This window comes from Triturus cristatus, chromosome 4_1 (assembly GCF_964204655.1).
Source record: "Triturus cristatus chromosome 4_1, aTriCri1.1, whole genome shotgun sequence".
Classification (NCBI taxonomy): domain Eukaryota; kingdom Metazoa; phylum Chordata; class Amphibia; order Caudata; family Salamandridae; genus Triturus; species Triturus cristatus.
In genome coordinates, this window is record NC_140585.1 from 18,865,429 (window position 1) to 18,882,981 (window position 17,553).

Sequence of the window (17,553 nt, forward strand, 5' to 3'; positions counted from 1 at the left end):
ACCCGATAGGCTAACATTGAAACACTTTATTAAACTTTAACAAAGTCTAACTTGTGATTGGAGTTGGCTAGCAATGTGAATCAAAGTATCACAATAAGTGGTACAATAAATCTAGCAACTTGCCAAGCTCGGATTTGTTATAACTATTACAGGAAATTAGTTTTAGAACTTACTTTCCTGAAGTTACCTAAAACAGCCCTGTAGCAGCTATTTCGGAGTGACAATCCTTTGACATCCTGAGCTGCTCCCTGAATGAATGTGAAGAGATCTGGGGCTGAAACAATACAGCCATTTGTTGGGAGAAGATTGCTTCCTGGAAAAGCCAGAGAGCGGAAGGGGGCAGGGGAGATAAACTGAACTTCGAAAGCAGGAGAAAAGATGTCACAGGACCCAGGCCAGCCCCCACTCCCTTGATTCCCAGCTAGGTGGGAGCCCCCCAAATTTGATTAGGAGTGGTTCTGGAAGGGGAGTGTAATGAATTGTAAGCTGCATCTGTGGAGTAGGTTAGCCATACACACACCAGGGGAGAATATCTCCATTTACATTTTTTGGAGAACAGTGCATTTTGGGTCAAAAATATACTACACTTTGCAGGAAGTGGTCTTGTCAGAGGGAGGCAACTTTGCCGAAGTTGGATGGGTAGCCCCCCTATTGCCAGCCCAGAATGGGTGGATAAATATGGCAGAGCTGCAGGAACTCCTGAGGTCACTGCTTGGAACATCTAAAGAATGAATGCCCTGCTGGACCCTTGAACTGCACCCCAGAAGATTTTGCACTCAAAAGAACTGCATTTTGTGCACTCTCCAGTCCCCACAAAAGAAGGACTGGACCTGATTCATGGAAAAGGATTGGACTCCTGAACAACAACAGGTAAAGTGCTGGAAGAAGCCACCTGCAACAACCAAAACGAGGACCTCTGCAGCTGACAAACTACATCTATATTTTACTGGACTGACCAGGTGCATTGTGGCAGATGGACTCCCAGACCCCAGAGGCAATCCTGAGCTTCTGAACCCTTGGCTGATGCTCCTGGACAGTTTTAATCTCAAAGGAATCTACTAAGAAGAATTTCGGGAAGTTTGGTACGCAGCTCCAGAAGAAGACTACCTCAACGTCAAGAGTCAAGCTGCTGTTGTTGACTCTAGAATTGGCCAGACCATGCTGGTTTGTCCTGCTGAAAGCCCCAGAGCTCTTCACCATCAACAAAGACTTCCTGTGGCTTACTGAGGCTTCGCGCTGCAGCAGGCCGCCATCATCAAAGCCAACTCTGGATTCAATTAACCCAAGGGCTCGTCGTCGAGACAAAAGCACCAAAAAAGTGACTAAGTGTGAAGGTGATATCATGGAAGGGACCTAGCACTCAACATAGCCAACGCGCGCTCCATTGTAATAGGCCTAAAACTTTTACTTTGACCCGACCCAGCTTGACCAAAAAGCCGAAGGTGGCACTTTAAGCTTTTTGACGCTAGTAGGCACATTTTATTTTAATCTATAAAAATTCATAAATCCAATTCCTAACCTTGGAGTTTTGCTGTTTTGGTGTCATGTTAAAGAAAAAACTATTCCCTATTCTTATCTCCTTTGCAGAGAGTGAGTTTGGCAGAATTTTCCAGATCCATAAATTAGGTAACATAACCCCAGATTGTTGAGACAAAGGCTGTTAGAAACATGAATGTCAAAAAATAACCTGTGTCCGGAAAGCACATGAGATGGCACGGACAATAGATAAATCCACAAAGAAGTATGTCCCACAGAGGATTTAGATCCAAAAGGGATAGATACCCCCTATGGGACGCACAGTCAGATCATATGGGACCAATAACTGGTTGGGATCCCTCAGAGGTGAATACCTACTGGGGTACAGCAATTGTTGGACTGATATCTAAACTCATCCTTGATGCAAATTCACTTTATACTACACATTATCTAAAAACAGCCAGTGTCCTGGAAACCAGGATTATATGGACTTGCTTGGAGAAGACTGTTTAAATTGGAGATGACTGTCCAACCATATTAAAGCAGTTGCTGTTGGTCAGTAATTGAATCATCCTATAAAAAGACTTTCAGTCTTAAACAAATATTTCATTTAAAAAGTAAATGTAAACGGTTAAATAGATTGAAAAGAACATGTCTTGCTCTCTCTTCTAAGTTTTGAACCTCTTTTGTGCTGTCAGGGGTCACCCACGAGCTAGCCAGCACCTTAGATATCCTGCCAACCCTGGCTGCTTTGGCTGGCGTGCCGTTGCCGAATGTGACTCTGGATGGATATAGCATGATCGATCTCCTCTTCAGTGGTGGCCAGGTATGTTCTCAGTCTGTATTACTTGATCCTTCTGTGTGGTGGTGATTTGTAGTATGTGTCAGTGCACAGTTCAATTGCTCTCTTAAATCAATACACAGAAAGTTCAGCCAGCATAGACTAGTAATGCAGGATGCGAGATGGAATGCCAAGGGGACTAGATACATAGCAGCGTCATTCATTACATGCTCATTCAGTCCCCTAATGGGCATCAAAGTATCTTATTGCCAGCCTCAATCCCCCCTTGTGCAAATTTCTGGTCCAGGTCTTAACCATTCTTGACGAATCTACGATACCTTTACAAAGCAGGCATTACAACGCAAGTCTTTACAACGACTTGCGCTGGAGGGCACAGGACTTAGGAATATTATGATTTACTATACCAACTCCAGCCTACGTTACAGTAGGGAAGGTGTTGGATAGTAAATCATACTATTCCTTACCTTAGAGCGCCATCCAGCGCAAGTCATTGTAATGACTTGCATTGCAATACCCGCGTTGTAAAGGTATTGCGGTGTAAACACCGTGATGTAACCGATGTTTCCATTCTTGACTGCACTCTGTTGAAACACCCGGAGAACTGAAGGGCATAGCCTTCTGTTATCTCACATCACACAGTAATGTGTTAGCTAAGGTGAGAATGGGTGAAGGGATGGATGGCTTATAGATAGGTTACTGAATTGTGTGTATGCCGATGGATAAATGGATGAGGGATGGCTATGCTGGTGGGTGGAACTGTATATGAGTGGATAAGTGAATTGGGGCCTGATTAAGTCTGTGGCGGACGGTTACTCAGTCACAAACATGACAGATAACTCATTCCCCATATTATAAGTGCATTATATTCAATGGAGCTTGTACTACAGTGGGCAGGATATATATGATTGAGTCACCCATCTGGCAAACTCTAAATCTGACCTTTAGTCTTTAAATTAGTTGGTGAGTAAGTAACAGGTGAGAGACTCAGCAGTGACTGAAAGTGGGGTTATATCTAGAAGTGAATCAATGAGTGATGATTACAAATCACCCCTGGATGAGATATAAAAACTGCTTTCAGAACAAGACAAAGGCCTTGGGTGAGGGGAGGTGTGTCTGTTGCTGTGGCATAATGTCTATTTGGGCATCACCCAGGAACTTGGGTCATCCTCTGTCACAGGTAAATGTGAGCTGACACTGGGCAGGGTCTTTCTTTGTTCTCCCAGCCAGGCAGGTCGAAACCCAAAGGGGGAGGAGCTGCCCCCAAAGCATGTTTGAAGTGACCACAAGGCCACAAAGTTTTGATTGGAAGCCTGTGGTCTGCTCCACCAAGGGTCAGGTGCCGAACATCAAGCCTGCATAGTCCTGAATTCACCTCATGCCTCTTTCCTTCACCACATGTCACTGCCTGTCTCCTTAACTCACTCAAGCAGGTTATTTTTCATCCTTGTGCTCTTCCTTGGTTTGGAATACTAGGGAGTCAGGTCAGAAGAGAAGGAAGTAGTCACCTCTATGGTGACACTGTGGTTCATGACACTGCCAGGCTCACAGCCACAAGCAACCTTCGTTATACATGAAGAATATGGAATGGACACGTATTGTGACAGTTTTCACTAGAATATTCTTGTGACCAGAAATAAATGAAAAGCATATTTGTTATGATGCTTGCTGTAAATAATTATTGCACTCCTAAGAAAAGTACTTAAGAGTATGTTTAAGTCTGGTCTCTTGCAACATTTCAGAGTAAGAGAAATACAATGTTCTACTATCCGGTGTCCCCGGATGAGATCCGCGGAGTGTACGCTGTCCGATATGGGAAATACAAGGCACACTTTTTTACAAAAGGTATGTCTCTTGTTCTTTTATCTAAGTACACATTCATGCATTTGTTTTATAAATGTATATTTTTTGTAAAGCCTACACTAGACCTCTGTAGGCATCAGAGCTCTGTAAAATCAAACCCATAGCACTGTACTTGAAGTGTGGCCTACAATGTGATGCGCAGATGTTGTAGGGGTCAGTATTGAGTGTGCTTCACTATTGGATTTCAATACTAATCTCGGATCTGGGAGTTCTGAGCTCCATTGTAAACACATGGAGGCAAACCTATGACACTCAGTAAGAGGTAGCACCTTTCAAGTCATATCCATACACATTAGCAGGAGGGGCAACTATTTACTAAGAGTATAAGAGTTATAGGTCTGACTTACAGACAGTTTTAGGGCATTACATGATGACTAATGCCCGTGCTCTTGAGTGGCAACAAGCTCCCTTAGGTGTTGACTCTTGGAAAGGTATTAACAAAGCAGAGGCACTGCGGGAAGACATCAGTCATTACCTCTAAGTGTCTTGAGCGATTGGATGGGCTGCAGAAGCATATCTGCTTCCTCGGGGCTAAAGTAGGGATGATTGTTAATTAACACTAAGCGTGTCTCAGAGGGAGATTATATCTGTGTTAGACGAAGCTAATAGATAGAGGAATTGCATGTGAATGACAGCTTTCAGTAAACTAGAAGCAACTGAAGTTGAAATTACGACTATTCATAAATTTCACTCTAAGGTAGCAGCTATTGCCATGAAACATGTGTCAGTTCTTTCACTAATTTATAAAATCACTTAAGGGAATAGAAAGTAACCATTGATCATTTTCAAAGGTGCCTCCAATGTATTAGAGTTCACTTCAGATTATCACAACATTTGTTCACATACAATACTGGGTCCAGTTTTTAAGAAGAGACCCATCAGGTGTTAGGCACTGCTTCCGCCTTGTCCTTGAAAATAAATGCAAACATTCTTCATATGTACCATGATATTTTGTGCCTTTGGCCATCTGGGGATTACTGGCATGCTTGAGGGCATTTAACCCTTGTGTCCACGCTGGCAAACCATATTGTAGGTGGAGAGCAGGGTCTTTACTTAGGAGTCTAGAGTCATTCAGTTAGGATGTAAGTTCTTTGTTTTGTTTCACCCTAGGCCCTGAGGTCACAGCCATAGCCTGATAGATCCTGTTAGCGATCCAGTCTATCTACAACTTTAGATACGTCCCAGGCTTCACCCAGTACAGGGACCCCAACATGCTGTGCATCATCACAATCCCTCGGTATCCACACTAAGCATTCCATGTATCATCACACTCCCTCAGAATCCACACTCAGCATTCCATGCATCATCACACTCCCTCAGTATCCACACTAAGCATTCCATGCATCATCACACTCCCTCAGTATCCACACTCAACATTCCATGCATCATCACACTCCCTCAGTATCCACACTCAACATTCCATGCATCATCACACTCCCACAGTATCCACACTCAGCATTCCATGCATCACCACACTCCCTTAGTATCCACACTCAGCATTCCATGCATCACCACACTCCCTCAGTATCCACACTCTGTATTCCATGCATCATCACACTCCCTCAGTACCTACACTCAGCATTCCATGCATCATCACACTCCCTCAGTATCCACACTCAGCATTCCATGCATCATCACACTCCCTCAGTATCCACACTCAGCATTCCATGCATCGTCACACTACCTCAGTATCCCCACTCAGCATTCAATGCATCATCACACTTCCTCAGTACCTACACTCAGCATTCCATGCATCATCACACTCCCTCAGTATCCACACTCAGCATTCCATGCATCATCACACTCCCTCAGAATTCACACTCTGCATTCCATGGATCATCACACTCCCTCAGTATCCACACTCAGCCTTCCATGCATCATCACGTCCCCTTGGTATCCACACTTACCATTCCATGCATCTTCACACTCCCTTAGTATCTTCACTCAACATTCCATGCATCATTGCACTCCCTCAGAATCCACACTCAGCATTCCATGCATCATCACACTCCCTCAGTATCCGCAGTCTACATACCATGCATCATCACACTCCCTCAGTATCCACACTCAGCATTCCATGCATCATCACACTCCCTCAGTATAAACACTCAGCATTCCATGCATCATCACACCCCCTTGGCATCCACACTCAGCATTCCATGCATCATCACACTCCCTTAGTATCTACACTCAACATGCCATGCATCATCACACTCCCTTAGTATCTACACTCAACATTCCATGCATTATCACACTCCTTCAGTATCCACACTCAACATACCGTGCATCACACCCCCTCAGTATCCACACTCAACATTCCATTCATCATCACACTCCCTTAGTATCTAAACTCAACATTCCATTCATTATCACACTCCCTCAGTTTCCACACTCAACATTCCATTCATCATCACACTCCCTTAGTATCTAAACTCCGCATTGCCTCAGGGCCTGATTCACAAAGGTCCTTCACACTGGCCAGCGGTTTAAGAATATTAACCATTAACGATAGTTCCTAATTAGTACGTCAATCAAGCGGCACAGGGGGTAGGTAGGGTTTTGCTATCAGAATGGAAATGTCTCTATCGTTTTGTACTTAACTTTATCTTGAACCTGATAAGATTTCTTTTAATGTTTAGTGCTAAGTACGTAATCTAGATTGAGCCTGAACCCCCTAAATGCTTCAGGAGAGTGAAGATGTTTGTAGTTCTATTGCCCCATGTGCATTATAAGGCTGCAGATCTATAGTACATTGTGGAGAGATGCAGCTGGATTGAGTGATATTTTTCATAGACATCTTTATTCGGTTGCACCAAAAACCATAAAAAGCACAGCACATGTGGTCATACAACTGTAACACATTTGCATAAAATACAAAGAATTACAAATAATCACCAAGTGACAATAAAAACAGATTAAAAAAAGGCACCCCATTAGCAGCAATACATTGGTCAGTTAGATCTAGAAAGTCTTAACATCAGTGCGGCTTGTAAAAAACAAGAGACAGCATTTAAACCATGTTCATTGGGGAGCATCTGCAGGTACAGAAGTGTGGGGGGTTCTTGGGTAAAATTCAAGGGCTTCAGCAGTGGGACAATAAACTGCTTTCTAGGCATACTAAAATATTTGCAGAACATTAAAAAGTGTAATGTGTCCTGTGGAGACTTATTGTCGCAGCCGCAGGGCAACATGGAACATGGATGGGCCCAGCTGCTGGGTAAGGCCAAGAGGTGATTTAACAGGTTAAATCTAAATGTGGTCATACCAAATCTGTCCATCAAATTAGATACCTGTGCTAAGTAAGGATCCATACCCTGGACTGTTTTCAAGAGCATGTGTCCCCTCACTGTGGGTTTCATCAACTCTTTTTGTTCTCTAGTCAACAGGGCTCACTCTAGAAACAGGTCCTTTACCCTTTTCAGTTCTAAGAGCAACAGTGAGTGGGGATTAAGGAAAATGCCCGCTCTCCCTAGAGTGGCAAAAGCTGCCTTCACTCAGGGGATTCTGAGTGCATGAAGCTGCCTTCACATGAGCAATCTAGGGGATTCTGAGTGCATGAAGCTGCCTTCACATGAGCAATCTAGGGGATTCTGAGTGCATGAAGCTGCCTTCACATGAGAAATTCAGGGGATTCTGAGTGCATGAAGCTGCCCTCACATGAGCTTTCCAGGGGATTCTGAGTGCATGAAGCTGCCTTCACATGCGCAATCTAGGGGATTCTGAGTGCATGAAGCTGCCTTCACATGCGCAATCTAGGGGATTCTGAGTGCATGGTCAAGGGACAGACAATCTCTAAGAATCTGTCTGTTTAATGAAAGTCCCTCCCTGACCCAAATCTTAACCCAACACACCAGAGGTCTAAGGACAACTATATCTACTAGATAACTAGTTTCAAGCTAAGCATGGATTTAAAAAGTTGAAGTACTTTGGAGGACCTGCACCAACCGTCTTAAGAAATGTTTTTTAGTGGTCTGGATTTTATCACTCTTCACGTACCCCCAGACCTCACTACCATACAAGCACCGTGCACATTTGGCCTGGTAAATTTTAAGTAGAACACGCAGTGACCAAGAATCCAGTTTTTGTGCATGTCAAATAACACCCCTGATTCAGGGAAAGGCCGGTACCTTGGCCAAGGTATGATTGGCCACTTCAGTGATCCTAGAGCTAGTGGACCGAGGACCAGCACCTATAACGAATGACTTGGTGAAGTAATAGTGATAGTGAAATATTCATATTTATTTTAAACTTGTAACACTGCTGCTTCTTACCTCACCTAGGTATGAGGGAAGGACATGATCAGTCTGAGGAGGAGTGAGGGTCTACTCTTACGGTGTCTTGATATCAATCAAGATGCACACCAGAGGGCTCACACAGCTCACAATCAAGGTGCACACCCACAGAGCTACGAGAACTCAAAATCAATATGTACACACAGGTGTAAGACAACTCACAATCAATGTGCACAGACAGAGGTGTAAGACAACTCACTATCAGGGTGCACACCCAGAGATCTCAGTCAAGTCACAATGTCCACACACAGAGGTATAAGACGACTCACAATAAATGTGTACACTCAGAGGTGTAAGACAAGTCACTATCAAGATGCACAGCCAGAGGTGTAAGACAACTCACTATCAAGATGCACAGCCAGAGGTGTAGGACAACCCACAATCAAGTTACACACACACAGGTGTAAGAGAACTCACAATTAAGACGCACACACAGAGATGTAAGACCACTCACCATTAATGTGGAAACGCAAAGGTCTCAGACAACCCACAATCAATGTGCACACTCAGAGATTTAAGACAACTCACAATCAAGGTGCACACAGAGAGGTGTAAGGCAACTCACAATCAAGTTGCACACACACAGGTGTCAGACAAATCACAATCAAGGTGCGCACACACACAAGTATGAGACAAATCACTATCAAGATGAACAGCCAGAGGTGTAGGACTCTCACAGTCAAGGTGGACACGCAGAGGTCTAAGACAACTCTTTATTGGTGTTTAGACCCAGAGGTTTCAGATGACTCACAATCAATGTGCACATTCAGATTACTCAAAGGCATTCCATAATATTTGTAATCAAATTCTGAAGGTGGTGCATGGTTCACACTCACTGTGACGTATTCCTTTCATTATCAATTCATGAAGAATGTGAAGATGTTTTTGAATTTGAGGCATGGTAGCAAGCACATGCAGTGTGACCTTTCTGGCACTTAAGAGAACTTGTGTATTTCTTTGTACAGATAAGAACATTGTGTTTCCTATCAGTGGTAAGCATAACTGCAGTGAGTCAGAGTGTGGTCTCAGGAAGTGCATACAAATGACAGGGAGGTTTGTCTATTACTCAGGGTATTGTCAACCTTTGTGATAAGTTGCTCTCCGATGTGATCTCACAAACAACTACTGTGGCACAAACTTCAGATGCACCGGCAACAGATAAACCCCCAAACTCTAGAAAGCCCAGGCCAGGTATCTCTCGAGGGATAGTTGGAAACGGAATTTCCACTTACTTGGTAGTAGCCTGTCCACTGAGCCTTCAGAAGGTATGGCTACTGTACAATGCTCCCTCAAGGTTTCCAATACATAGGGCAGCACCACAGTTTAACTTACACTGCCTGCCCTTCCACTGGCAGAGGAGATAGAACCAGAGTCCACCATGCAGTGGCGGCTGCTCTTTCCGAGAGTGATGCAGTCGATCCTGCCAGCCTACTGCATGTGAAGATCACTGTACATTGAAGTCCCTGTAGGTCTGAAGTAAAACAATATGCTTTATAAAGCATCCTTTATTTATTTATTTTTTTGTACAGGGGCCATGAGAAGTGAAGGACCACCAGATCAAGACTGCTATGAATCAGCTAATCTAACCTCCCACAACCCTCCGCTTCTTTATGACTTGGAATCAGACCCATCTGAAAACTACAACCTCCTGGCAGGCAAGCAGAGGGAGAAGTACATTCACCTCCTGAAGGAGATCTGGCTGGAGAAGGCACACTTCGACGAGCAGATGGACTTTGCTGAGAGTCAGTACAACAAAGGTAGAGACCCCAGTCTGGAGCCGTGCTGCAACCCCAGCTGTACACCCAAACCAGCCTGCTGTCAGTGCCTGTGATCAACACTCAGGCTCAGGCCTTGCTGTAGAATCGGTGGCCTTCCCAAGATATTCAGATTGGTTGTGCCCAAGATCACAAAAAGCCTTTTTACTTACCTCAATATTCACTGTCCACTCTCACCTATGGGGTGTTGCGGCTCCCTCAAAAACACTCAAGAATAATTCAGTTGTCCACTCTTGAAGCCCGAAACTATGTTGTAGCATTGGGAGCTGACCCTAACCATCCATCAGGGTGTGCCCTTTATCCCCACTTAGGACTGTCACTATAACCCTGATCTCTTATCCAAGATGTGCCATATCTGGTGCCTAAAATTACAATTTATCCTGGCAGGCGGCAGCAGCACCAGATGTTCACCTGCAACATCCAGCTGTTGGTGCTTCTTATCCCAACTCACACTGAAGCCTTGTGGGGCTCCAAATGCTTGCCCAAGCCATCATGGTGCCTGGATATTGACACATCAGAGGGTAGAAGAAGTGATTTACATTAGCACTAGTACCAAAAGTCAATGTCAGATGTATTTGAAGGCCCAGGATTAGATTGAGAACATTTTAGGCGGTTGTTAGACTTTCATCTCATCTCCCATGGCAAACTTTTTATACAGAGCAAAACAGATAACACCTCAAAGTGACTCAGCATTGCTCCTCGCTCATACCCCCTTTGATTCACTTAAAGCAGCAGCGACTAATCACACAGTCCAACCATTTGCTCCTGCGAGGGAGGCTGGAGATGTATGTGGTTAAGTATTGTTCACTCTCTGCAGTGCAGGCTATAGAAGAGAACAGATTCTGCAAGTGTTTATCCTTTGACAACATTCTGACAACTGGGAGTCACCCTGAGAGCTGAGTATGTGCAGTAATCACTATCAGGTAATGATGAAAGTGCATCTGTAAATCTGCATCTGCTACCCATCCCTTCAGCCCAGCAGGAGGCCTTGAGACATGTTCATTAGTCATAACTCTGTGCTGCAAAAGATCTATCACTTCCTGAAAGATCTAGAACTTCCTGAAACATTTATCACTTCCTTGAAATAACTATCACTTCCTAAAAGAGCTATCACTTCCTGAAAGATCTATCACTTTCTGCTAGATCTGCCACTTCCTGAAAGAGCTATCGCTTCTTGAAGCATTTATCACTTCCTGGAAGAGCTATCACTTCCTGAAGGATCTCTCACTTCTTCAAAGACCCATCACTGCTTGAAAGATCGATCACTTCCTTGAAAGAACTATCACTTTCTTCTAGATCTATCACTTCCTGGAAAAGCTATCACTTCTTGAAGGACGCATCACTTCTTGAAAGATCCATCACTTCTTGAAGGAACCATCACTTCTTGAAGGATCCATCACTTCTTGAAAGATCCATCACTTCTTGAAGGAACCATCACTTCTTGAAAGATAAATTACTTCTTGAAGGATCCATCACTTCTTGAAGGACCCATCACTTCTTGAAGGATCCATCACTTATCAAAGGATCCATCACTTCTTGAAGGAACCATCACTTCTTGAAAGATAAATTACTTCTTGAAGGATCCATCACTTCTTGAAGGACCCATCACTTCTTGAAGGATCCATCACTTATCAAAGGATCCATCACTTCTTGAAGGAACCATCACTTCTTGAAAGATAAATTACTTCTTGAAGGACCCATCACTTCTTGAAGGATCCATCACTTCTTGAAGGATCCATCACTTCTTGAAAGATCCACCACTTCTTCAAAGACCCATCACTGTTTGAAAGACCCATCACTTCTTAAAAGATCCATCACTTCTTGAAGGATCCATCACTTCTTGAAGGATCCATCACTTCTTGAAGGACCCATCACTTCTTCAAAGATCCATCGCTGCTTGAACGATCCATAACTTCCTAAAGCTTTTGGTTGACCTAAAATTCTGCAGGGGCTAAACATCGGCAGCCAATTTTATATTCTGAAATGATTTCCAGTGCTGGCACCTTGGTGCTACACAATACCTTTGTGGGTGGTTGAGAAAAGCTAGAGCTAACTATCTAGAAGTTGTTACTGAGAGACCCAGGGCAAATTATTTCACACCAGGTACAAGTTAGTATCACAGAAGCGATGCAAACTGACTTAAAAATTTCAAATTATGATGTATTTACTAGTCAAAAACTTGTTTTGTGTTGGAAAGTAGCCCTAACTAATCCAACGTGGTGCTGTGCTCTGCTTTGCTTTACTTAGCATCCAGGGACGTAATTTAGTTGCTGCTCTGCGTTGCATTAAAATGTTTCTAAATCTACCCCAGTTTGATTTCATACAGCGAGAACAATATTTGTATATATGAGCACACAAAAGAGACACTTTGGCATTATTACGCCATCTCAGTTGGCTGTCTCTGTTGGCGCACTGACCATCAAAGCTAAAAACTGACCATACACCACAGAAGCCCCAACATCTGCAGTGAAAAGTTCCTTTCTATGGAGCTGACAGGCACCTGCTGTGGTGTGGTAGACACCTGCTGTCTGAGGCCTTCTTCAGGATACAGACTCTGGGTGGGTGGTCCTTAGGTCTTCACAGAACTCTAAAAGGGAATTTCTGTTGCAAATCTACACCCAAAACTAAGATGATAGCATGTATAGCATGTTAAAGTCTTAGTATTCCAGGCAGTTTTGTCTTTGTAAAATACATTTTAATGAGATTTAATTTTGAATATAACTCTTCATCAGGGTTGAGCTTTTGTTATTCAAAAGGGATAATACTTTTCTGGTTGGTTGGTTGGTTGATTTATTTTGCTAAAATTAAGTTACTACACAAGGAGTGCATTAGTGTTCTTTTGAGAGGGCGACACGGGCACTGGATCAAGGCCTCAGAGTAGCTAAGATGATTAACACGTTAGACAAAAAAAAGGTAGAGTGTAGGAAAATGAGTGGAAATCCATATTTTGAAACTATAAACACGTCGTCTCTCATTAATGCCAGATGGACATATAATCCCTTTAGGAAAATCGGAAGGCTTTCTCCTGGTGAGAATCCCATACTGGATGGTCAATCAATCAATTAGGGGTTTATAAAGTGCTGCTTCTCACCCGTGAGGGTCTCAAGTCGCTGGGGGGGAGGTGCTGACCCACCTGGGCGCTTGGGTTCAGTTGAAGAGCCAGGTCTTGAGGTCCTTCCTGAATTGGGTCATTGACGGTGAGTGCTTTAGGTGGAGAGGCAGGGGGTTCCAGGTCTTGGTGGTGATGTGGCAGAAGGATCTTCCTCCGGCTCTAGTCTTGTGGATCTGTGGGATGGTAGCCAGGGCCAGTTGGGTGGAGCGGAGGTGTTTGGTGGGTACGTGGAATGAGAGGCAGTGGTGTTGACTCGGTTGGGGTCCTTTACCAGATAGGCACCCCATTCTACAGAGCGCCTTATTTAGAGTTTGGGGAGTGGGAGCACTGCTGTAATCTGGTGCTGCCTCTACCTCATCAAACTAGAGGATCTTCTATTCCATTTGGAGGAACCTCTCTTAGCTCTGCTGGTTTGAACGTCTGACCAGGCATTCCATCAGTCAGGAAAAGGCAGAATGATCCCATCGAGCAGGGGTGTATCTCCCTGCACTTCGGGCATTTTTTCTTTGTTCAGAGAAAACAAACTCCCGTTTTGGCAAAGGAGGGTCCTACCTATCTAACCTTGAATGTTGTAAGTGGAGTACATGTGAGGGTGACCCGAGTGGAGGACATGTGAGGGTGACCTGAGTTGAGGACATGTGAGGTTGGCCTGAGTGAAGGACAGGTGAGGGTGACCTGAGTGGAGGATATGTGTGGGTGGCCTGACTGGAGGACATGTGAGGGGGACCTTAGTGGAGGACAAGACATGTGAGGGTGGCCTGAGTGGAGAACATGTGAGGGTGACCTTAGTGGAGGATATGTGAGGGTGGCCTGAGTGGAGAACACATGAGGGTGACCTGAGTGGAGGACATGTGAGGGTGGCCTGAGTGGAGGACATGTGAGGGTGGCCTGAGTGGAGGACATGTGAGGGTGACCTGAGTGGGGAACATGTGATGGTGACCTGAGGTCCAGCATGTGGGGGTGACCTGAATGGAGGACATGTGAGGGTGACCTGAGTGGAGGACATGTGAGGGTTACCTGAGGTCCAGCATGTGGGGGTGACCTGAGTGGAGGACATATGAGGGTGGCCTGAGTGAAGGACAGGTGAGGATGACCCGAGTGGAGGAAATGTGAGGGTGACCTGAGTGGAGGACAGGTGAGGGTGACCTGAGTGGAGAACAGGTGGGAGTGACCTGAGTGGAGGACATGTGAGGGTGGCCTGAGTGGAGGACATGTGAGGGTGACCTGAGTGGAGGACAGGTGAGGGTGACCTAAGTGGAGGACATGTGAGGGTGGCCTGAGTGGAGGACAGGTGGGGGTGACCTGAGTGGAGAACATGTGAGGGTGGCCTGAGTGGAGGACATGTGAGGGTGACCTGAGTGGATGATATGTGGGAGTGGCCTAAGTGGAGGACATGTGAGGGTGTCAATCCTTCATGGGGGGGCTGAAGAGACTTCAATACTGCATCGGGGCTCCACCCTTCCATAATCATTCATGCTGAGGCTGCAAGCTCTGAAACCGATGTAAGGGTAGACATTTGGAAACTATTTTACAATCCAAACAACATCAACACGAATTTTGGAAAACTTTACACGTAGCACATAATAGAGTGAATTTCTGTGAAAATGATTTGTTAGTGTAAGAGAAGCACCGTAAAAGAATGCTTTTGTAAAATAAGAAAAGAATACATGCAGATGTAAACACTTACATATAAAATATGGGAAGAAAATGAAAAAGGCTTAGAGACAGAATGTGCTGTGGAAAATTAACATGGTCGATGGAAATTTTGTGAATATTACTTAAAAAAGGCAAGATCGTTGGCAGCAATGGGACCTGACCAAATTCCTATTAAGGTCCTAAAAAACAACCCTAAAGAGTGGAGCATGATTCTAGCTCGCCTTTTCTTCTACATATTCACAACAGGGGAAATCCCAAAGTCCTGGAAGGGGAGCATCATAATTCCAATCCACAAGAAGGGCGCCAGGCTGCTGCCCGGCAATTATCGGCAGATAGCTCTCCTAGATACAACTGGAAAGATTTTTGCAGCAGCTGTTCTAGACCATCTCAAAGAGTGGGCATTTTCAACTGGTTCCATTCCGGTTAATCAAGCCGGGTTTAGATCAAAACACTCGGTTATATACAATATCGCAGTACTGCAAACAATAATGGAAAAATATGTCATCAACAAGTCACAGGTAGTGTATGCAGTCTTCATTGACTTTATGACTGCATTTGACAGGGTAGACAGAGATAAGCTTTGGAAAAAACTCAAAAAAATGGAAATCCCAAATAATCTCCTCCATTTAACAATACCACTGTACTCTGGGACATGGTGTCAAGTTCAAATGGGGAGGGAGAAGGGTCTCACCCGCCCAATACCTACACCTAACGGCCTGCGGCAAGGGTGCCTCCACGCTCCCATACTGTTGTCTTTATACCTTAGTGACTTGCCGGAAAGACACAATCAGGTTAATCATTTCCCACCTAAAATTGCAGCTTATAAAATCCACTCTATGATGTACGCAGACGATGTACTAATCTTAGACCTGACTCCATTCGGTCTCCAAAGGAATCTGCAGGCACTCACAAAATATACAGATGAAAACTATTTAATATCTAACGTCACTAAAACAAAAATCGTCCCGTTTACAGGAAGGGAGAGTTACGGTAAATACAACTGGTCCTTAGGGGGAAAATCGCTGGAAATTGTAAAGGAATATACATATCTTTGGAGAATCTTTACACAATCTCTGCAAAATCTGCCTCACTTGCAAAACATGGGCCGAAAAGCCGATGTCCGTCTAGGTTCTCTTCTACAGTTATATAGATCAAAGATTCCCTCAGTACTATCGTATGCAATAGAATATATTCCAATAAATCAATGGAAACAACTTGCCCTGAAAAAAGGGAAAGTCCTCCAGAAACTGACTAAGACGTCACAAGCTGTGGCAGTACAAGCTCTTTGTCTCGAATTATCATTTGTCAGCTCTATCGCAAGAGGGATCACAAACACACAAACATAATAAGATGGGCATACAATCCTGTTCATGTGGATCAAGGAACTCCAAGATCCTTGCTAAAAATTGAGACATTTGAGCAAGAATCGCCGAATTATGTATTCTGTACAAACAAATCTATCGTTTTTAAATTATCAAATGTTACTCTTGACAAGTTGAAATCTTGGACACCAGCCCATCTGAAAGTTTTTTAAAAACATCTATCACCAAGGTTAAGGATGGATCTTGATATCCATCATTGCTCCGAATTATCGATGTATAAACAATATGCGGAATCCATTGTATTTAAGAAAACGCAACAGTATATCTTTTTTAACTTAAATCACGGAGGCAGGCGAAGTATTATATTACTCCGTCTGAGGATACTGCCTCTGAAATCATTGACTTTTACGTGGTATCCAAAAGAAAAAGGGTCTAATCTCTGGGATCTATGTAAAGGTGGGGTGCAAGACTTAGAACATGTATTATTCGTTTGCCAAAATGTGACTGTCGTAGAAGCTAGAAAGAGATTTTTAAAACCAATCAGAACAAATTGCAAAATTAATTCTGTTCAGGACTTGATTTCTCTTTGCAAGGCACCAGCTAATGAATTTGTGTGTATTAATATGTATACATTTTTAAAATCAGTTTTAAATTTGTATTAGAATGACAATTTTATTATCAAAATGTAATTTTAATCGTTAAATATTTGTTGTTCTCAGACGAGAACTAAATCAAATAAACTTGAAACTTAGAACTTGTGGCATTAATACTAAATTACATGCTAGAAGCTTAGAATTTTATGTGGAGATATTAGAAGCGATGTAGATTATAAATCTCTCAAAACGATACTGATGTTTGATAAAATCAGAGATGAGATATATTTAATAATAGCAAAATGTTTGCAGTAAAAGAGTATATTCAGTGATGAATAATATGTAGTAAATTAAATATGTGTATTTTAACAATGATAGATAAGCAAATATAGATTTAAAGAAGTGTTTTGCTGTATGACATGAAAATAAATTTTTCAGATCGTCCAAAGCTTTGTGGTGGAGGGGACTGACTTCAACTTGTCCTAGGTTGACCCAGGGCCACAGATGTTATATTTCTCCATGCAGAGAGTACTTGGACCCTGGGAGCCCTGCTGGCCGGAGCATGTGTGTTTCAAATATTGTTTCTTTTCAGCATCTGACATGGACTTGTGCTTTCCTATTGTCGTGAAGCGCGTGTGAATATCCCTTGATGTGTCTTCCTTCAT

At 43.5% G+C, this 17,553-nt stretch overlaps 1 protein-coding gene across 1 annotated transcript in view; it reads left to right on the top strand.

Moving 5' to 3' along the window:
- LOC146839328 (arylsulfatase A-like) overlaps positions 1-17,336 on the top strand; it is a 179,685-nt gene extending 162,349 nt beyond the window's left edge. The window contains exons 6-8 of the mRNA XM_085651342.1: positions 2,175-2,302; positions 4,018-4,120; positions 9,960-17,336. Coding sequence (XP_085507468.1) covers positions 2,175-2,302; positions 4,018-4,120; positions 9,960-10,261 — 533 coding nt within the window. The 3' untranslated portion in view covers positions 10,262-17,336. The remainder of the gene's footprint in view (positions 1-2,174; positions 2,303-4,017; positions 4,121-9,959) is intronic.
- The last annotated feature ends 217 nt before the right edge of the window (positions 17,337-17,553 follow it).